Here is a 12,962-nt window from a genome sequence, read left to right on the forward strand (position 1 = left end):
AGTCTGATGCTAAAAGTCAATCTTCTAGCCGCTGATAATGATGATATGCGAAGAATGTTCCAAAAACTATAAATGAGAATGTATGATTGACGTTTCTAGTCAATTCTTGGAACAAATATTCTGCTTCCACTGAGAAGATGCACGAGTTGCAAAAATTGGCTGGAGACATAACTAGCTTAGGTTTGCCAATAATGAGTGTAGCTCTTCTGAGTTGGATACTCAATCGTGTCTAGACAAAGGTAAGTCTATAGTAAATGTCATAATTGTTAAAACATAAAATATTATTAAAATAAAAATGGTTTATTACATAAGAGTCAATAAAGCTCAAACAATGAATTGGCTAGTTGAGCATCTACTCTAACACATTCATCCTTGCATACCAAGTCCAAATAAAAAATCATGGAATCCAAATGTAATAATAAATGTGAATCGTTTGATGCGCATTTAGAACAATATCCCAAGTGTATTTTGAACTCGAAAACTTTATTGCATGTGATTTTGATAAGATCCAAATAAATTTATAAATTTAATTAAGACTGAAATAGTTATTTGTAACGGTGAACTTCGTTATTAGAGTTATCAACTAATAATTATAGAAACCATTGAGAGAATTTTGGTAGAATATCGTTCAATAAATTCATCATGCGATCACTAAGTTGCGTATATAGATGCTGAAGAGAAATATATTCCTTACAGATGCGTTAATAAAATTTAACAAAATACATAACGAACAATGATATCGAAATAGTAAGTCAGCGTTGTTCTTAATTGGTCAGCCAATTGACCAAGTTTTTTCAGGCGCCGCACTTACTAAGTATAAGTATTTCAGGTTATTCCAGACACTACAGTGACGAAAAATATATTTCATCGTTGTTGATTTGCTTCATAGTATTTTTGGCTTAGATTATCCATATATAGATATAACGGGTCACATGAATTATCGTAGTGTTTCAAAGTCTCTATTAATGTAGTAATATACGAGTATAAAAAAGTACTTATACGAGTATAAAAAAGTACTTGCACCACCCCCAGAATTAACCCTCGCACTGGAATACGAGTGTCCTAAAAGTGATTTGAAAACTTCACGGCTGGTTGGTAGGAGAGAGATCGAAATGAGCCGGAAAGTTAAAGAAGAAAGCTGCGTGCGTGTGCCCATTTGCCAGCGGCCCGAGTGGTCCGACGTGTGCCCCGTCCCGCAGGACGACGGCCCGAACCCGATCGTGCCGATTGCGTACGCTGAGGAGTTCAGGGAAATCATGGATTACTTCAGGGCCGTCTACTTGGCCGACGAGCGATCGCCTCGCGCGCTTCAGCTCACTCAAGAAGCTGTTTCCCTTAATTCCGGGAATTATACGGTGATGATATTTTTGTTNAAAAAAAAAAAAAAAAAAAAAAAAAAAAAAAAAAAAAAATGAAGTTGGCCCGAATTTCGGGCTCTTGACTCTTTTTTGATTATTTTTTTTAGAGCAATGTGGAAAGATGCAACCTTTCCTGGATTATGCACTAATGATCGAAAACGGGAGTTTTTAATCTTGATCTATTCCACGACATTCTACCTTGATGCAAGTCTGATAGCCCATTGATACTTTATGGGGTTAAAGATCCAATCTTTACAAGCTTAGGTTGGTCGAAGACGAAAAATAAACTCAATATTTGTTGTTAATGCAATTGATGTACGATTTATGAGTTCAAACCAGAGGCTGTGATGTGACCATTGTTACTCATATTTTGAGTTGCATATGCATCTTTAGATTACGTGTTTGTTTTCGATTTCGGTTTGCATGACGCCTACATATAGGAGCATTTGATTTACCTTGAATAAATCCATGTATAATCATTTTTCGAGTTTTATAGAAGTTTTTTCTTTGCAGCCCTTATAGATGGGCAACTTGCTGAATGTGCACTTTTTGTTTCAGGTATGGCAATTCAGGCGTGTGATACTTGAGGCACTTAATGTTGATTTGCATGAAGAAATGGATTTTGTTGCTCGTATCATCAGAGACAATGCCAAAAACTATCTAATATGGTAACCAACATATTCCTTCATTTTTTCCTTTTGTAAGTATTAAATTCGTGTTTTGGTAGATGCATAGGGGAGTACTAGTTGCAAATCTGAAAACTGATTAGGCATGATTTTTGTTTGGTTTTAAGTTCTATACCAAAGCTAAAATTAGATTTGTGATGAAATTTTCTTATAATCTGTTAAGATGAAATTGATCGGATAGGATCAGTGGCACTAAACTTAAATTCTTTCTCGTACTTGGTGCGTGGGTGATCTCAATGGAAATTTTCACGCTTGAATGTGATCTACTTCCACGAGTATGCGAGGTATAATATCTTCTAGTTTCTGAGAGGATGTGAACAGAACTGGTTGCTTAGAAAAGCTTTGTGAACGTACGTTAAGTTTATTCTGCATTATGAAATTTCGTTGCTGTGTGAACTAAAAACTGCTGAAACACTTTGGTGAGATTAAGTCTTTAAAAAGGAAAATCGTCATTGCGTAATTATTGATCTTCAAGTCATGCATGTGTGCATTTCGTTAAGGCATTCGATGTGAAGAAATCATGGGATGGATTTTAATCGTCTTTCCTGTCTTAAATCTCCTGAAGTTACAGTGAGGCAGAGAATGTACTTAATTCCTTAGTGCAATTGCGATCGAGTCACATAGAAATCTGGTGGTGGGATGCTTTGGTGGTGTTGAAGAATTCTGAACTAACAAGTAACAAGTTTTTGAGCCTTCCATGTTGAGAATTTCATGAGAAAGGAAATGATCAAATCTTTGGCCATATTGTTCAAAGTCTTATGAGGTCCTAAGCAAGGAAGAGGGGAAGAAAACAAGAAGAGAAATTAAAAAACCAATTGTAGGTCGAAAATGATCCCGATTGAGACTTGATGTAAAACGTTGGATAAATAAAGTAACATTAGATGAGTCCAATAAAATCTGGATGAGATCTAGTTTGAGTCAGGTCTTAGTCCAAAAGAGTCTGATTGAATCAGGAAACTGTAAATTTGGGTCAGTCTTTTAGTTTTTTAGTTATAGTTATGAGTTTATATTTAGTTTCTAATCCTGATTTACTGCACGGGTTGCATTGGCCACAATCTTAGGCATCACCGACGCTGGATTGCTAGGAAGTTTGGGGCTGACGTTGCAAGCAAGGAACTTGAAATCACTAAAGAAGTTCTCTTTCGGGATGCAAAAAACTATCATGCTTGGTCACATAGGCAGGTGGGTTCCAATTCACTTTTCCTGAGTTTTTCTGGGTGAAAATTATTCCGTTCATTTCTATTTTTGTATTTACATCTTAGCAAATTGGTAACATCCTGTTGTTAGGTTTTGTTATTAGTCTCTATGTTTATAGACTACCCCTATGCTCAGCAGTGGAGATTTCTTTATGCAGTGGGTTCTTCAGGAGCTCGGAGGATGGGACGAAGAACTTGCCTACTGTGATGAACTTCTCGAGGATGATATTTTTAACGACTCTGCATGGAATCAGGTTTTTCTATATGTTACCTAAAAAGCTTTCTTTTTTTTCCAAAAAAGATACTTTTATATTATATGTTGATGTTGGTTTCCTTGTAGAGATATTTTGTCGTAACAAGATCTCCTCTCCTGGGAGGGTTAGAGGCCATGAAAGACTCTGAGGTTGCTTATGCAGTTAAAGCCATTTTAGCCAAACCCGAAAATGAAAGCTCTTGGAGGTATCTTCGTGCGCTCCACAATAACAGCTTATCATCTTTATCCAAAGATCCCCGGGTGGCATCAGTTTTTGTGAATGTTCTGAAGAGCAAAAAGGATTATGTCGAGGCATTGAACTTGGTTTTGGATCTTCTTTGCCGTCACTATGAACCAAGCGACGAGTTGAAAAATTCCATCGATGCCATTTCTCCGGATTCTTGTCCTCCGGGTTCGAGTGTAGCTCAGAAAGTGTGTCATATCTTGCAGGTTGCTGATCCCATGAGAGCTGATTATTGGGAGTGGCGCCATAGCGTTCTGGTTTGAAATATTGTGTTACGCTTTCCCTAGAATTTTGTTCTTTGGTTCTTATAGTTGCGGACACCGTGATATTATTGCCAGTTACTTTGCACGCGATGCGTGGATATACATTAATTTTTTCTTTGTTAAATGATTTTTGTGTGAACGTTGTTTAAAGATTCAAAAAATATGTTTTTGTGATATTTTTTTTTAAAAATGTGATATTTTGTAATTTGGGAAAAAGTGTGTGTGTGTGTGTGTGTGTGTGTGTGTGTGTGTGTAATACAACTTTGGGGTGGGGTAGGGAAATTTCTTGTTTTTACTATGGTTTAGAACCCAAATCTCACCTTTTTTGTAGGAGAGAGTTATGCCAAACTCACCTAGAAGGTGGTGGCGGAAGAAGTACATTTTGGTGTTTCAAAAAACATAGATATTGTTAAAAGTAAAAATCTCAAACTCAAAAAATTTATCAAACTACACACTTTATAAAATTTTCTCAATTGTGTTTTTCTTTACACATTGAGAGACCTAATTATAGGATTTCTTTGAAAATAATCCAAAAATAAATACATCATTACATACATCATCACACACTAATTTTCAATATTTACAACTCTTATTTTCAACATTCAACTTTCTTATTTTCAACATTCAACTTTCTTTATTTTCAACACCCATTTTGTGATGATGATCATGATACAATGATTGTCTTCATTACGTGTTTTTATACTGTCTCGTTAAAAACTTTATTAGGAAAAACTCATTGGGATAAAAACCATAGTAAGGGAAAAAGAGTACAGTCATGTAAACTCTCCCTCATGTTAACACGAATAATTCTTCACAAATTTCGTAGATTGCGCATTTCAATGTTATATATATGCTTTCTGAATATTATCGTAGGAAGTGCCTTTGTGAAGAGATCTGGTGAGTTTTTACTTGATTGAATGTAACGAATATCAATATCTTTTTTCTTCTCAAGCTCTTGGGTGAATGTGAAGAACTTAGGGGGAATATGTTTAGTTCTGTCGCTTTTTATTTATTCTTCTTTCATTTGAGCAACACATGCAGTATTACCTTTATATAGTATCACATGCTTCTTGTCGAATGATAATCCGCATGAGATTTGGATATGTTCGGTCATTGATTTTAGCCACACACATTCACGACTTGCTTCATGTAGTGCAATAATCTCGGCATGATTTGATGAAATTGTTACAAGTATTTGTTTCTGTGAACGCCAAGAAATTTCAGTGCCTCCACGAGTAAATACATATCCGGTTTGGGAACGTGCTTTATGTGGATCAGATAAATACCCAGCATCAGCATAACCAATTATGTTTTGATTGGTATCTTTTGAATACAAAAGTCCCAAATCTGTCGTTCCTCGTAGATAACGGAATATATGTTTAATTCTGTTCCAATGTCTTTTTGTTGGATATGAACTAAATCTTGCCAATAAAGTTATAGCAAAAGATACATCAGGTCTTTTACAATTTGTAAGATACATAAGAGAATCGATAGCACTTAGATATGGTACTTCTTGACGAAGAATAACTTCATCATCTTCACATGGACGGAATGGATCTTTTTCTATGTTTAATGATTTAACAACCATTGAAGTACTTAAAAGATTTGATTTATCTATATTAAAACGTTTAAGAACCTTTTCTGTATAATTTGATTGGTAAACAAATATTCCACATTTTCTGTGTTCAATTTGCAAACCCAGACAATACTTTGTTTTCCAAGGTTTTTCATTTCAAATTCTTCCTTCAAGTACGACACAACTTCTTGAATTTCCTTATTCGTTCCAATGATGTTTAAATCATCAACATATACAACAATAATTACGTATCCAGATGTTGTTTTCTTAATGAAAACGCAAGGGCATATTGAATTGTTTACATTTCCATTTTTTNATAAGTAAGTTGTGACAACATCCATAAGACGCATTTCTAAATTTTCAGATACCGTCAAACTAATCAAATACTGAAACGTAATTGCATCCATAATATGAGAATACGTTTCTTCATAATCAATTCCAGGCCTTTCAGAAAAACCTTGTACAACAAGTCTAGCTTTATATCTTACTATTTCATTTTTCTCATTTCGATTTCGAATAAAAACTCATTTATACCCAACAGGTTTTACACCTCCAGGCGTAAGGACTATAGTTCCAAAAACATTATGTTTATTTAACGAATCCAATTCAACCTGGATGGCTTCTTTCCATTTTATTTAGTCATGTCGATTTTTACATTCACCAAAAGATTTTGGTTCATGATCTTCATTGTCATTTATGACGTCAAATGCCACATTATAAGAAAATATCTCATCAATTTTTTTTATATCTTTTCGGTTTCATATTTTTCTAATATTAATATAATTGATAGAGATTTCACAGTTTGTGGTTCTGATAGAACATTTTCATCATCATGTATTTCTGCCGGAATATCATTCTCTATTTTGTGATCATCGTGTTTCTCTATGCTTTTTTTTCGAGGATTTTTATCCTTGGAACCGATTGGACTTCAACGCTTCAGGATTTTAATGACATCATGAGTGTCTTCAATTTGAGCAGGGGCATTTACAACATTTATATATGATATAGTTACCTCTTTTATGTCTGCAAATGCATCTGGTATTTGATTTGCTATTCTTTGCAAGTGCACAATTTGCTGCACATCTTTTTCACATTGTTTAGTTCTTGGATCCAGATGTAATAATGATGATGTATACCATGTAATTTCATTTTCGATATTTTTCTTTTCTCCCTCTAACATTGGGAGGATTTCCTCATTACAATCAGCAAAACGTGCTGTAAACACATCGCCTGTCTGAGGTTCAAGATATCGAATTATTGATGGGCTATCATAACCAACATAAATTCCGATCGAGGTCCCATTTTTGTTCGTTGAGGCGGTGCAATAGGCACATATACCATACATCCAAAAATTCTCAAATGAGAAATGTCTGGTTCTTTACCAAATGCAAGCTGCAATTGAGAGTATTTATGATATGCATTTGGTCTTATGCGAATTAATGCAGCAGCATGTAAAATTGCATGTCCCCATATAGAAACAGGGAGTTTTGTTTTCATAATCATTGGTCTAGCAATCAGTTGTAGACGTTTAATCAATGATTCAGCTAATCCATTTTGTGTATGTACATGAGCAACATGATGCTCAACAGTGATTCCCATTGACATACAATAATCATTGAAAGTATGGGAAGTAAATTCACCAGCATTATCAAGTCTAATTTTCTTGATTGTAAGATCGGGAAATTGATTCCGTAATTTTATTATTTTAAGCAAGTAATCTTACAAATGCCACATACATGTGACCATCTGCTGGAGGTGAAACGTCTGCTACTCGTTTTCTTAAAAAGTACTAGAAAGTTTTTTTCCCCACTAAGGAATCGGCCGAACCCTCACAATACCTAAAAATATTTTTGTAAAATATTTTGCACCATTTTAGAATAAAACAACCAACTAATATTTGAAAATCAAGGGAATAGTCAAAGCATAAAATCATCAAACGTTTGAAACTCCTACAATAGAAAAATCTCTATCAACTATCCACCTCTCAAAAACCTATCAAAAGCATAAATAAATAGTCGTAAAAATCTTTAACGTAAGTCATAAGTGCGGAAAAGTAAAAGCATTGGTCCTCGGATTATGTGCACCTTCAGTCCAGTTAGGTCAACCATCAAGACCTCCCACATCATAATTATCAATATCACATGCATCAATCACACCTAGTGAGTCTAAAGACTGAACACATCATATTCTTGATAGCAAATAATACATATAAAACCACAAGCAACAGTGAAAATACTTTTACGTAAAAATAACATTTTCATGACATGCATCGACTTCAAAATGTAAACATTTTCGTAAACATTTTTCGTATACTTTTCATGATGCATAAACTTTGAATAAAGATATTTTCATAATGATGCAACAACTTTAAACATAAACATTTTCACATAAACATAAACATAAACATATTCATATTCGTATCCATATTCGTATCCACATATTCATATCATCCTCAACATATTCATACCATCATCAACATATACGTATTCTTTTTTTCTTTCGTTGAATTCAGATCGTTAATTGTGACTTTCGTGTTCATCTACGTCTACATCTACGTGTTAGGCGATGGATCCATCTACATGTAACCACAGTACTGGGCGGCGGGGACACCAGCAACACTCTCACCGGTCAACTGGGCCTTGGCCTTACGTATTAACATATCATCGTATACATCTACATATCCGTATCCAAGGAAACACGATCGTCGGGCTCCCACTGGGACCATAACCCTCACGATATCTCCAACATATCATCGTATTAGTCACAATTACTTCACGTCCTTCAACGTTTCATATTCTCATCACTTAATAAAATTTGAACATGCATTTAACGTTTTTCTTTTTAAACCAAACATTCAACATATCTTTTAAATGTCCACGTTAAATCATAAAATCCATAACCATTTTAAAAATCATAATTTAACATACTAAAAATCATAAACATCCATGAACATTTTAAAATGAACATTTTAACATATTAAAAATCCGTAAACATTTAAAATAAATGTTTTAACTTATAAAAATCATAAAAAGCCATAAACATTTTAAAATAACCATTTTCACATCATAAACATTTAAAATAAACGTTTTATCATATTAAATCATAAAACATTTAATATATTAACATCTTAAAAATCCATAAACATTTAAAATTGACATATTGACATATAAAATTTCATAAACATCCATAACCATTGAAAATAATCATATTAACAAATAAACAGCATTCAGGACACTGCCATGACGTTTACTAATTTTTCGTGTGAAAAGACCGTTTTACCCCTAGACGTAAAATTTCACGTTTTTGACTTTTTCTTAATTCCATTGACTCTAACATGTCCCAAATAATTATTTAAGCCTTTCTATTTGGCTTAAATCGATGACTTTTAAATTTATCTTTAAATAAGACGTATTACTGCATTTTAATCTCGAATTAAACCAAACCTTAATATAAAATTCCCAAATTAAAAACTTAGACTTCTAATAATTATTTGAGCTTAAACATAATTTTTCATACATTTATAAAGGATAAAACTAGGCGTTTCAATCAACTCGTTAATTAACGTTCCGTGCGGCGATTAAATCCCAATTAAATCCAAAACTCGTTATTTTGACCCCAAATTTTAAACATAGCATTTTTAAAATTTATTCTACCCTTACAAGCCATGAGCCACACCCGCGGACCCATGGATTCAATTTTTGTCCTTCAAATTTTGAAATTGACACCCTAACGAACCACCCGAGCCATCTCCCAATTTACTCGAGCCACGCCCGAGCCACCTCAAGCCAAAACCTAGCAACCCATCTAGGGACCCTACTGACCAAGCCCAGCCCCTAGAACAAGCCCCTAAGCCGCTCAAACCCGCCTTAAACTGGACCCAATATTCTGCCTGTGTGTGTCTTGTGTTCTAGTTGTACTAGGACTCCTAACCCAAGTAGGACCCTCCCAGCCGAGCCACCATCGAGCCCACCTGACCTTAACCTTTCCTAGACTACGCCTAGACCCTGCCCAGACCAGCCCAACCACTAGAACCCCAAGCACGAAGCTCTGAACCAGTTGACAGCAACATGCGCACTTGATGGCTTCTCCTCACGGTTTCATGTTCTTGCTCGGCCCTACTTGAACCAAACCATACCAGCCCCTAGACTAGCCCTTGTGCACCCTCATAGGACCCTAAGGACCTAGCTTAGCCCAGCCCAAAGCCCCCTATCCGAGCCTCCTTCTTCTTGTACCACAGCAAACCTGCGCTACCCTTGAAGCTCTCGAGTTGGAGTCCTAGCTTGCTAGGACTCCTCCCCAGCCCCTGGTCTCGAGTCCTAGGGTGGCTAGGACTCTTCCCCTGACCCACACGTGACCCTAGCCCAGCCCTGGTCCAGCCAAAGCCACGACATGCGTCCAACTTCCCCTTAACCGAACACCTATGACACAACAATCCAATTTCTGTTCCAGCATGTTTCTAAATCGTGTGCAGCTTGTTTCGTGCATGCCCTTGGACTCTAAACTCGTGTAAAACAACCCTTAATCCATATCCTAGCCATGGCAGCCCCTTAACACATATTAAACATGATTTTTGAACCGAAACCCAAGAGTTTAACATATGCTCATGCATAGTTACGAAAATATAAGAAGTGTGGCTTGTTTTTCCATGCAATTCATGATCATACAAATACTATGGTGTGATAGATGTTTGAAGAAAAGAAATATGACGTGCCTTTGCGTATTTAGCGCACGAAAAATCGTTGACGATTGCGAAGAACGGGGACGACAACCTTGGCTAGAAGTTCCTTGAAGGCTTCAAACTTTTTCCTCTAAAATTTTGATGTGTGTGTGTCGTGTATGAGGAGTTTTGGTGTGCCAAAAATCTGAAAAAGTGGCCGTGTGTTTTGTGTGAAGGGTTTGGGGTGATTTACATGTTTTATACTAATTAATTTCTTAATTAAGTTTAAGCCCTCAAATTAGGTCCACTAGTGCTTGGTTAGAATTTAATTAAAATATTATAGTAGTTTTGTTAAAATAAGTTTGTGAATTTAATAGTCGGGTTGCCAAAAATTTTGTATTTTTGTTGAAAAACCAACACCGATAAAATTTACGTCCAGGCGTATAAAATCACCTCAAAACCCCCTTATTTTCAAAAATATGAAAACCATCAACCATATTTTAAACAATAAAAAATAATTATTTAATAAAAACATTTTCTATTTTTCAGTCCTTGGTCTCTGTGCCTCGATCGTAACTCGAATAAACCTTAGAAAATACAGTTTTATGCATAATGACAATAAAATCATATTTAACATATAATCATGCATGTCACATAATCAATTAAGCAATTAAAATCAATTAATAACCATTTTCATATTTTCCTAGATTCGCATGTAGTTGGATTACGTCGTCTTAATTTTGGACCTTATAATTCCTCCCCCCTTAATTAAAATTTCGTCCTCGAAATTCGCTTATCCTCGATAATCAAAAGTTTAATCTTAGTTCTAGTATTCCAACAATCCACGCTTACGTTGTGATACTCTGATAAAACTGAAGTTCTAGAATATCTTTATGTCTCCTTGATCCCGATTCGATTCTAATAACCACCTTAACATTTCATGCAATCATAAGCAATATATAAAAAAATGTTAAATGACTAGGTTACCCATAATGAGTGTAGTGTCTGCCTCCTCCTTGGCTTTTTCAGTATTCATAACATATGTTCTTCCCACAGTAGGTGCCTTCTTCTTCGGACAATCAGCAACCTCCTTGCATACGAAGCATCTAAAAGATCCCCACATGCATTGGCCAAAATGAAAGCAATTGCAATCCTTACATGGTTGCCTATCAGGAGGCTTTGGTGCTCCAGGTTTTTGTGGCTTTGGTGGTGCTTGATCCTTGACTTGCCCTTGAGGCCTTTGAGGTCTAGGAGGACCCGTATATGGCTTCTTGTTTGGCTGATTATTATTCTGATGTTGTTGCCTCTTACGCTGTAACTCAAAGTCAATGTCCTTCGAGGATTGTTCAGACTGGTATGCATAAGTAACTGTAGTAGCACAATCCAATGGATGCATCATCATAACATTATTCCGTATGGTAGGTCGTAGACCATCCATGAAGTGTCTAAGCTTTTCTTCAGCATCCCTGACAATAAGGGGTACAAAGTGACAACCCCTATCGAACTTCTTCACAAACTCGGCAACAGTTGAGTCTCCCTGACGGAGGCTCATAAACTCCCTCTTCAGTCGTCCTCTAACATCAGCAGTAAAGTATTTCTCGTAGAATATCTCCTTAAGTCGAGCCCATGTAAGTGTAGCAATATTAACACCATGCTCAGCTCCTTCCCACCATAGAGAAGCATCATCTCTAAAGAAATAAGTGGTACACTTCACACGGCCCACATCCCTCATATCTAGATAACGAAAATGTACCCCGAGTGAACGAATCCAACTATCAGCAGCAAAGGGATCGGTAGTGCCAGAAAATTCTTTCGGCCCTAGCCTCCGAAACTGATCATATATATCATGTTGTGGTCTAGGTGCCTGCTGCAACTGCTGTAACTGCTGCTGTAATTGCTGCTGCTGTAATTGCTGTTGCTCGAAGAGACGATCCATCCCCTCTAAAGCACGAGTAGCAGCATCTCTTGGAGGAGGAGGTGGGGGGGCATTCCCTTGATGGTTCACACTATTCTCAGCTCGGTTCTCATTAACAGGGGCATGTCTAGGAGGCATTTTATCTGAATGTTTTCCAATTTCTAACGTAACCAACATGCATTTAAATCTAAGTTTTCTAATCATGTGACATATCCTTATTCATTTTAGCAAATTAGGCATGCAAAGCATAAATACTCAAAAAGTTCATAAACGTGTAAAGTAAACATAATATTTATGCCATCATGCAGGTAACATCATAAAATCATATAAAGCATGTAAAACTTACAAATTGAGGCTTGACGACTTATCTTTCCGGCGCTGATGGTGGCACAACCCTTTACAGAACCATTGCTCTGATACCAACTGAAACGTCTGCTACTCGTTTTTTTAAAAAGTACTAGAATTTTTTTTCCCCTAAGGAATCGGCCGAACCCTCACAATACCTAAAAATATTTTTGTAAAATATTTTGCACCATTTTAGAATAAAATAACCAACCAATATTTGAAAATCAAGGGAATAGTCAAAGCATAAAATCGTCAAACGTTTGAAACTCCTACAATAGCAAAGTCGCTATCAACTATCCACCTCTCAAAAACCTCTCAAAAGCATAAATAAATAGTCGTAAAAATCTTTAACGTAAATCATAAGTGCGGAAAAGTAGAAGCGTTGGTCCTCGGGTAATGTGCACCTTCAGTCCAGTTAGGTCAACCATCAAGACCTCCCACATCATAATTATCAATATCACCTGCATCA

The 12,962-nt window shown here is 36.0% G+C and overlaps 1 protein-coding gene across 1 annotated transcript; it reads left to right on the forward strand.

Annotated features, from left to right (window-relative positions):
- The first annotated feature begins 1,023 nt into the window (after positions 1 to 1,023).
- On the forward strand, positions 1,024 to 4,176 carry LOC140965842 (protein farnesyltransferase/geranylgeranyltransferase type-1 subunit alpha-like). Its single transcript, XM_073426046.1, has 5 exons — positions 1,024 to 1,355; positions 1,917 to 2,026; positions 3,106 to 3,226; positions 3,399 to 3,494; positions 3,581 to 4,176. The coding sequence occupies exons 1-5, from the start codon at positions 1,113 to 1,115 to the stop codon at positions 3,998 to 4,000; spliced, it is 990 nt and encodes a 329-aa protein (XP_073282147.1). The 5' UTR covers positions 1,024 to 1,112; the 3' UTR covers positions 4,001 to 4,176.
- Positions 4,177 to 12,962: the final 8,786 nt, after the last annotated feature.

The sequence above is a fragment of the Primulina huaijiensis genome, chromosome 2 (genome assembly GCF_012295235.1).
Source record: "Primulina huaijiensis isolate GDHJ02 chromosome 2, ASM1229523v2, whole genome shotgun sequence".
NCBI lineage: Eukaryota > Viridiplantae > Streptophyta > Magnoliopsida > Lamiales > Gesneriaceae > Primulina > Primulina huaijiensis.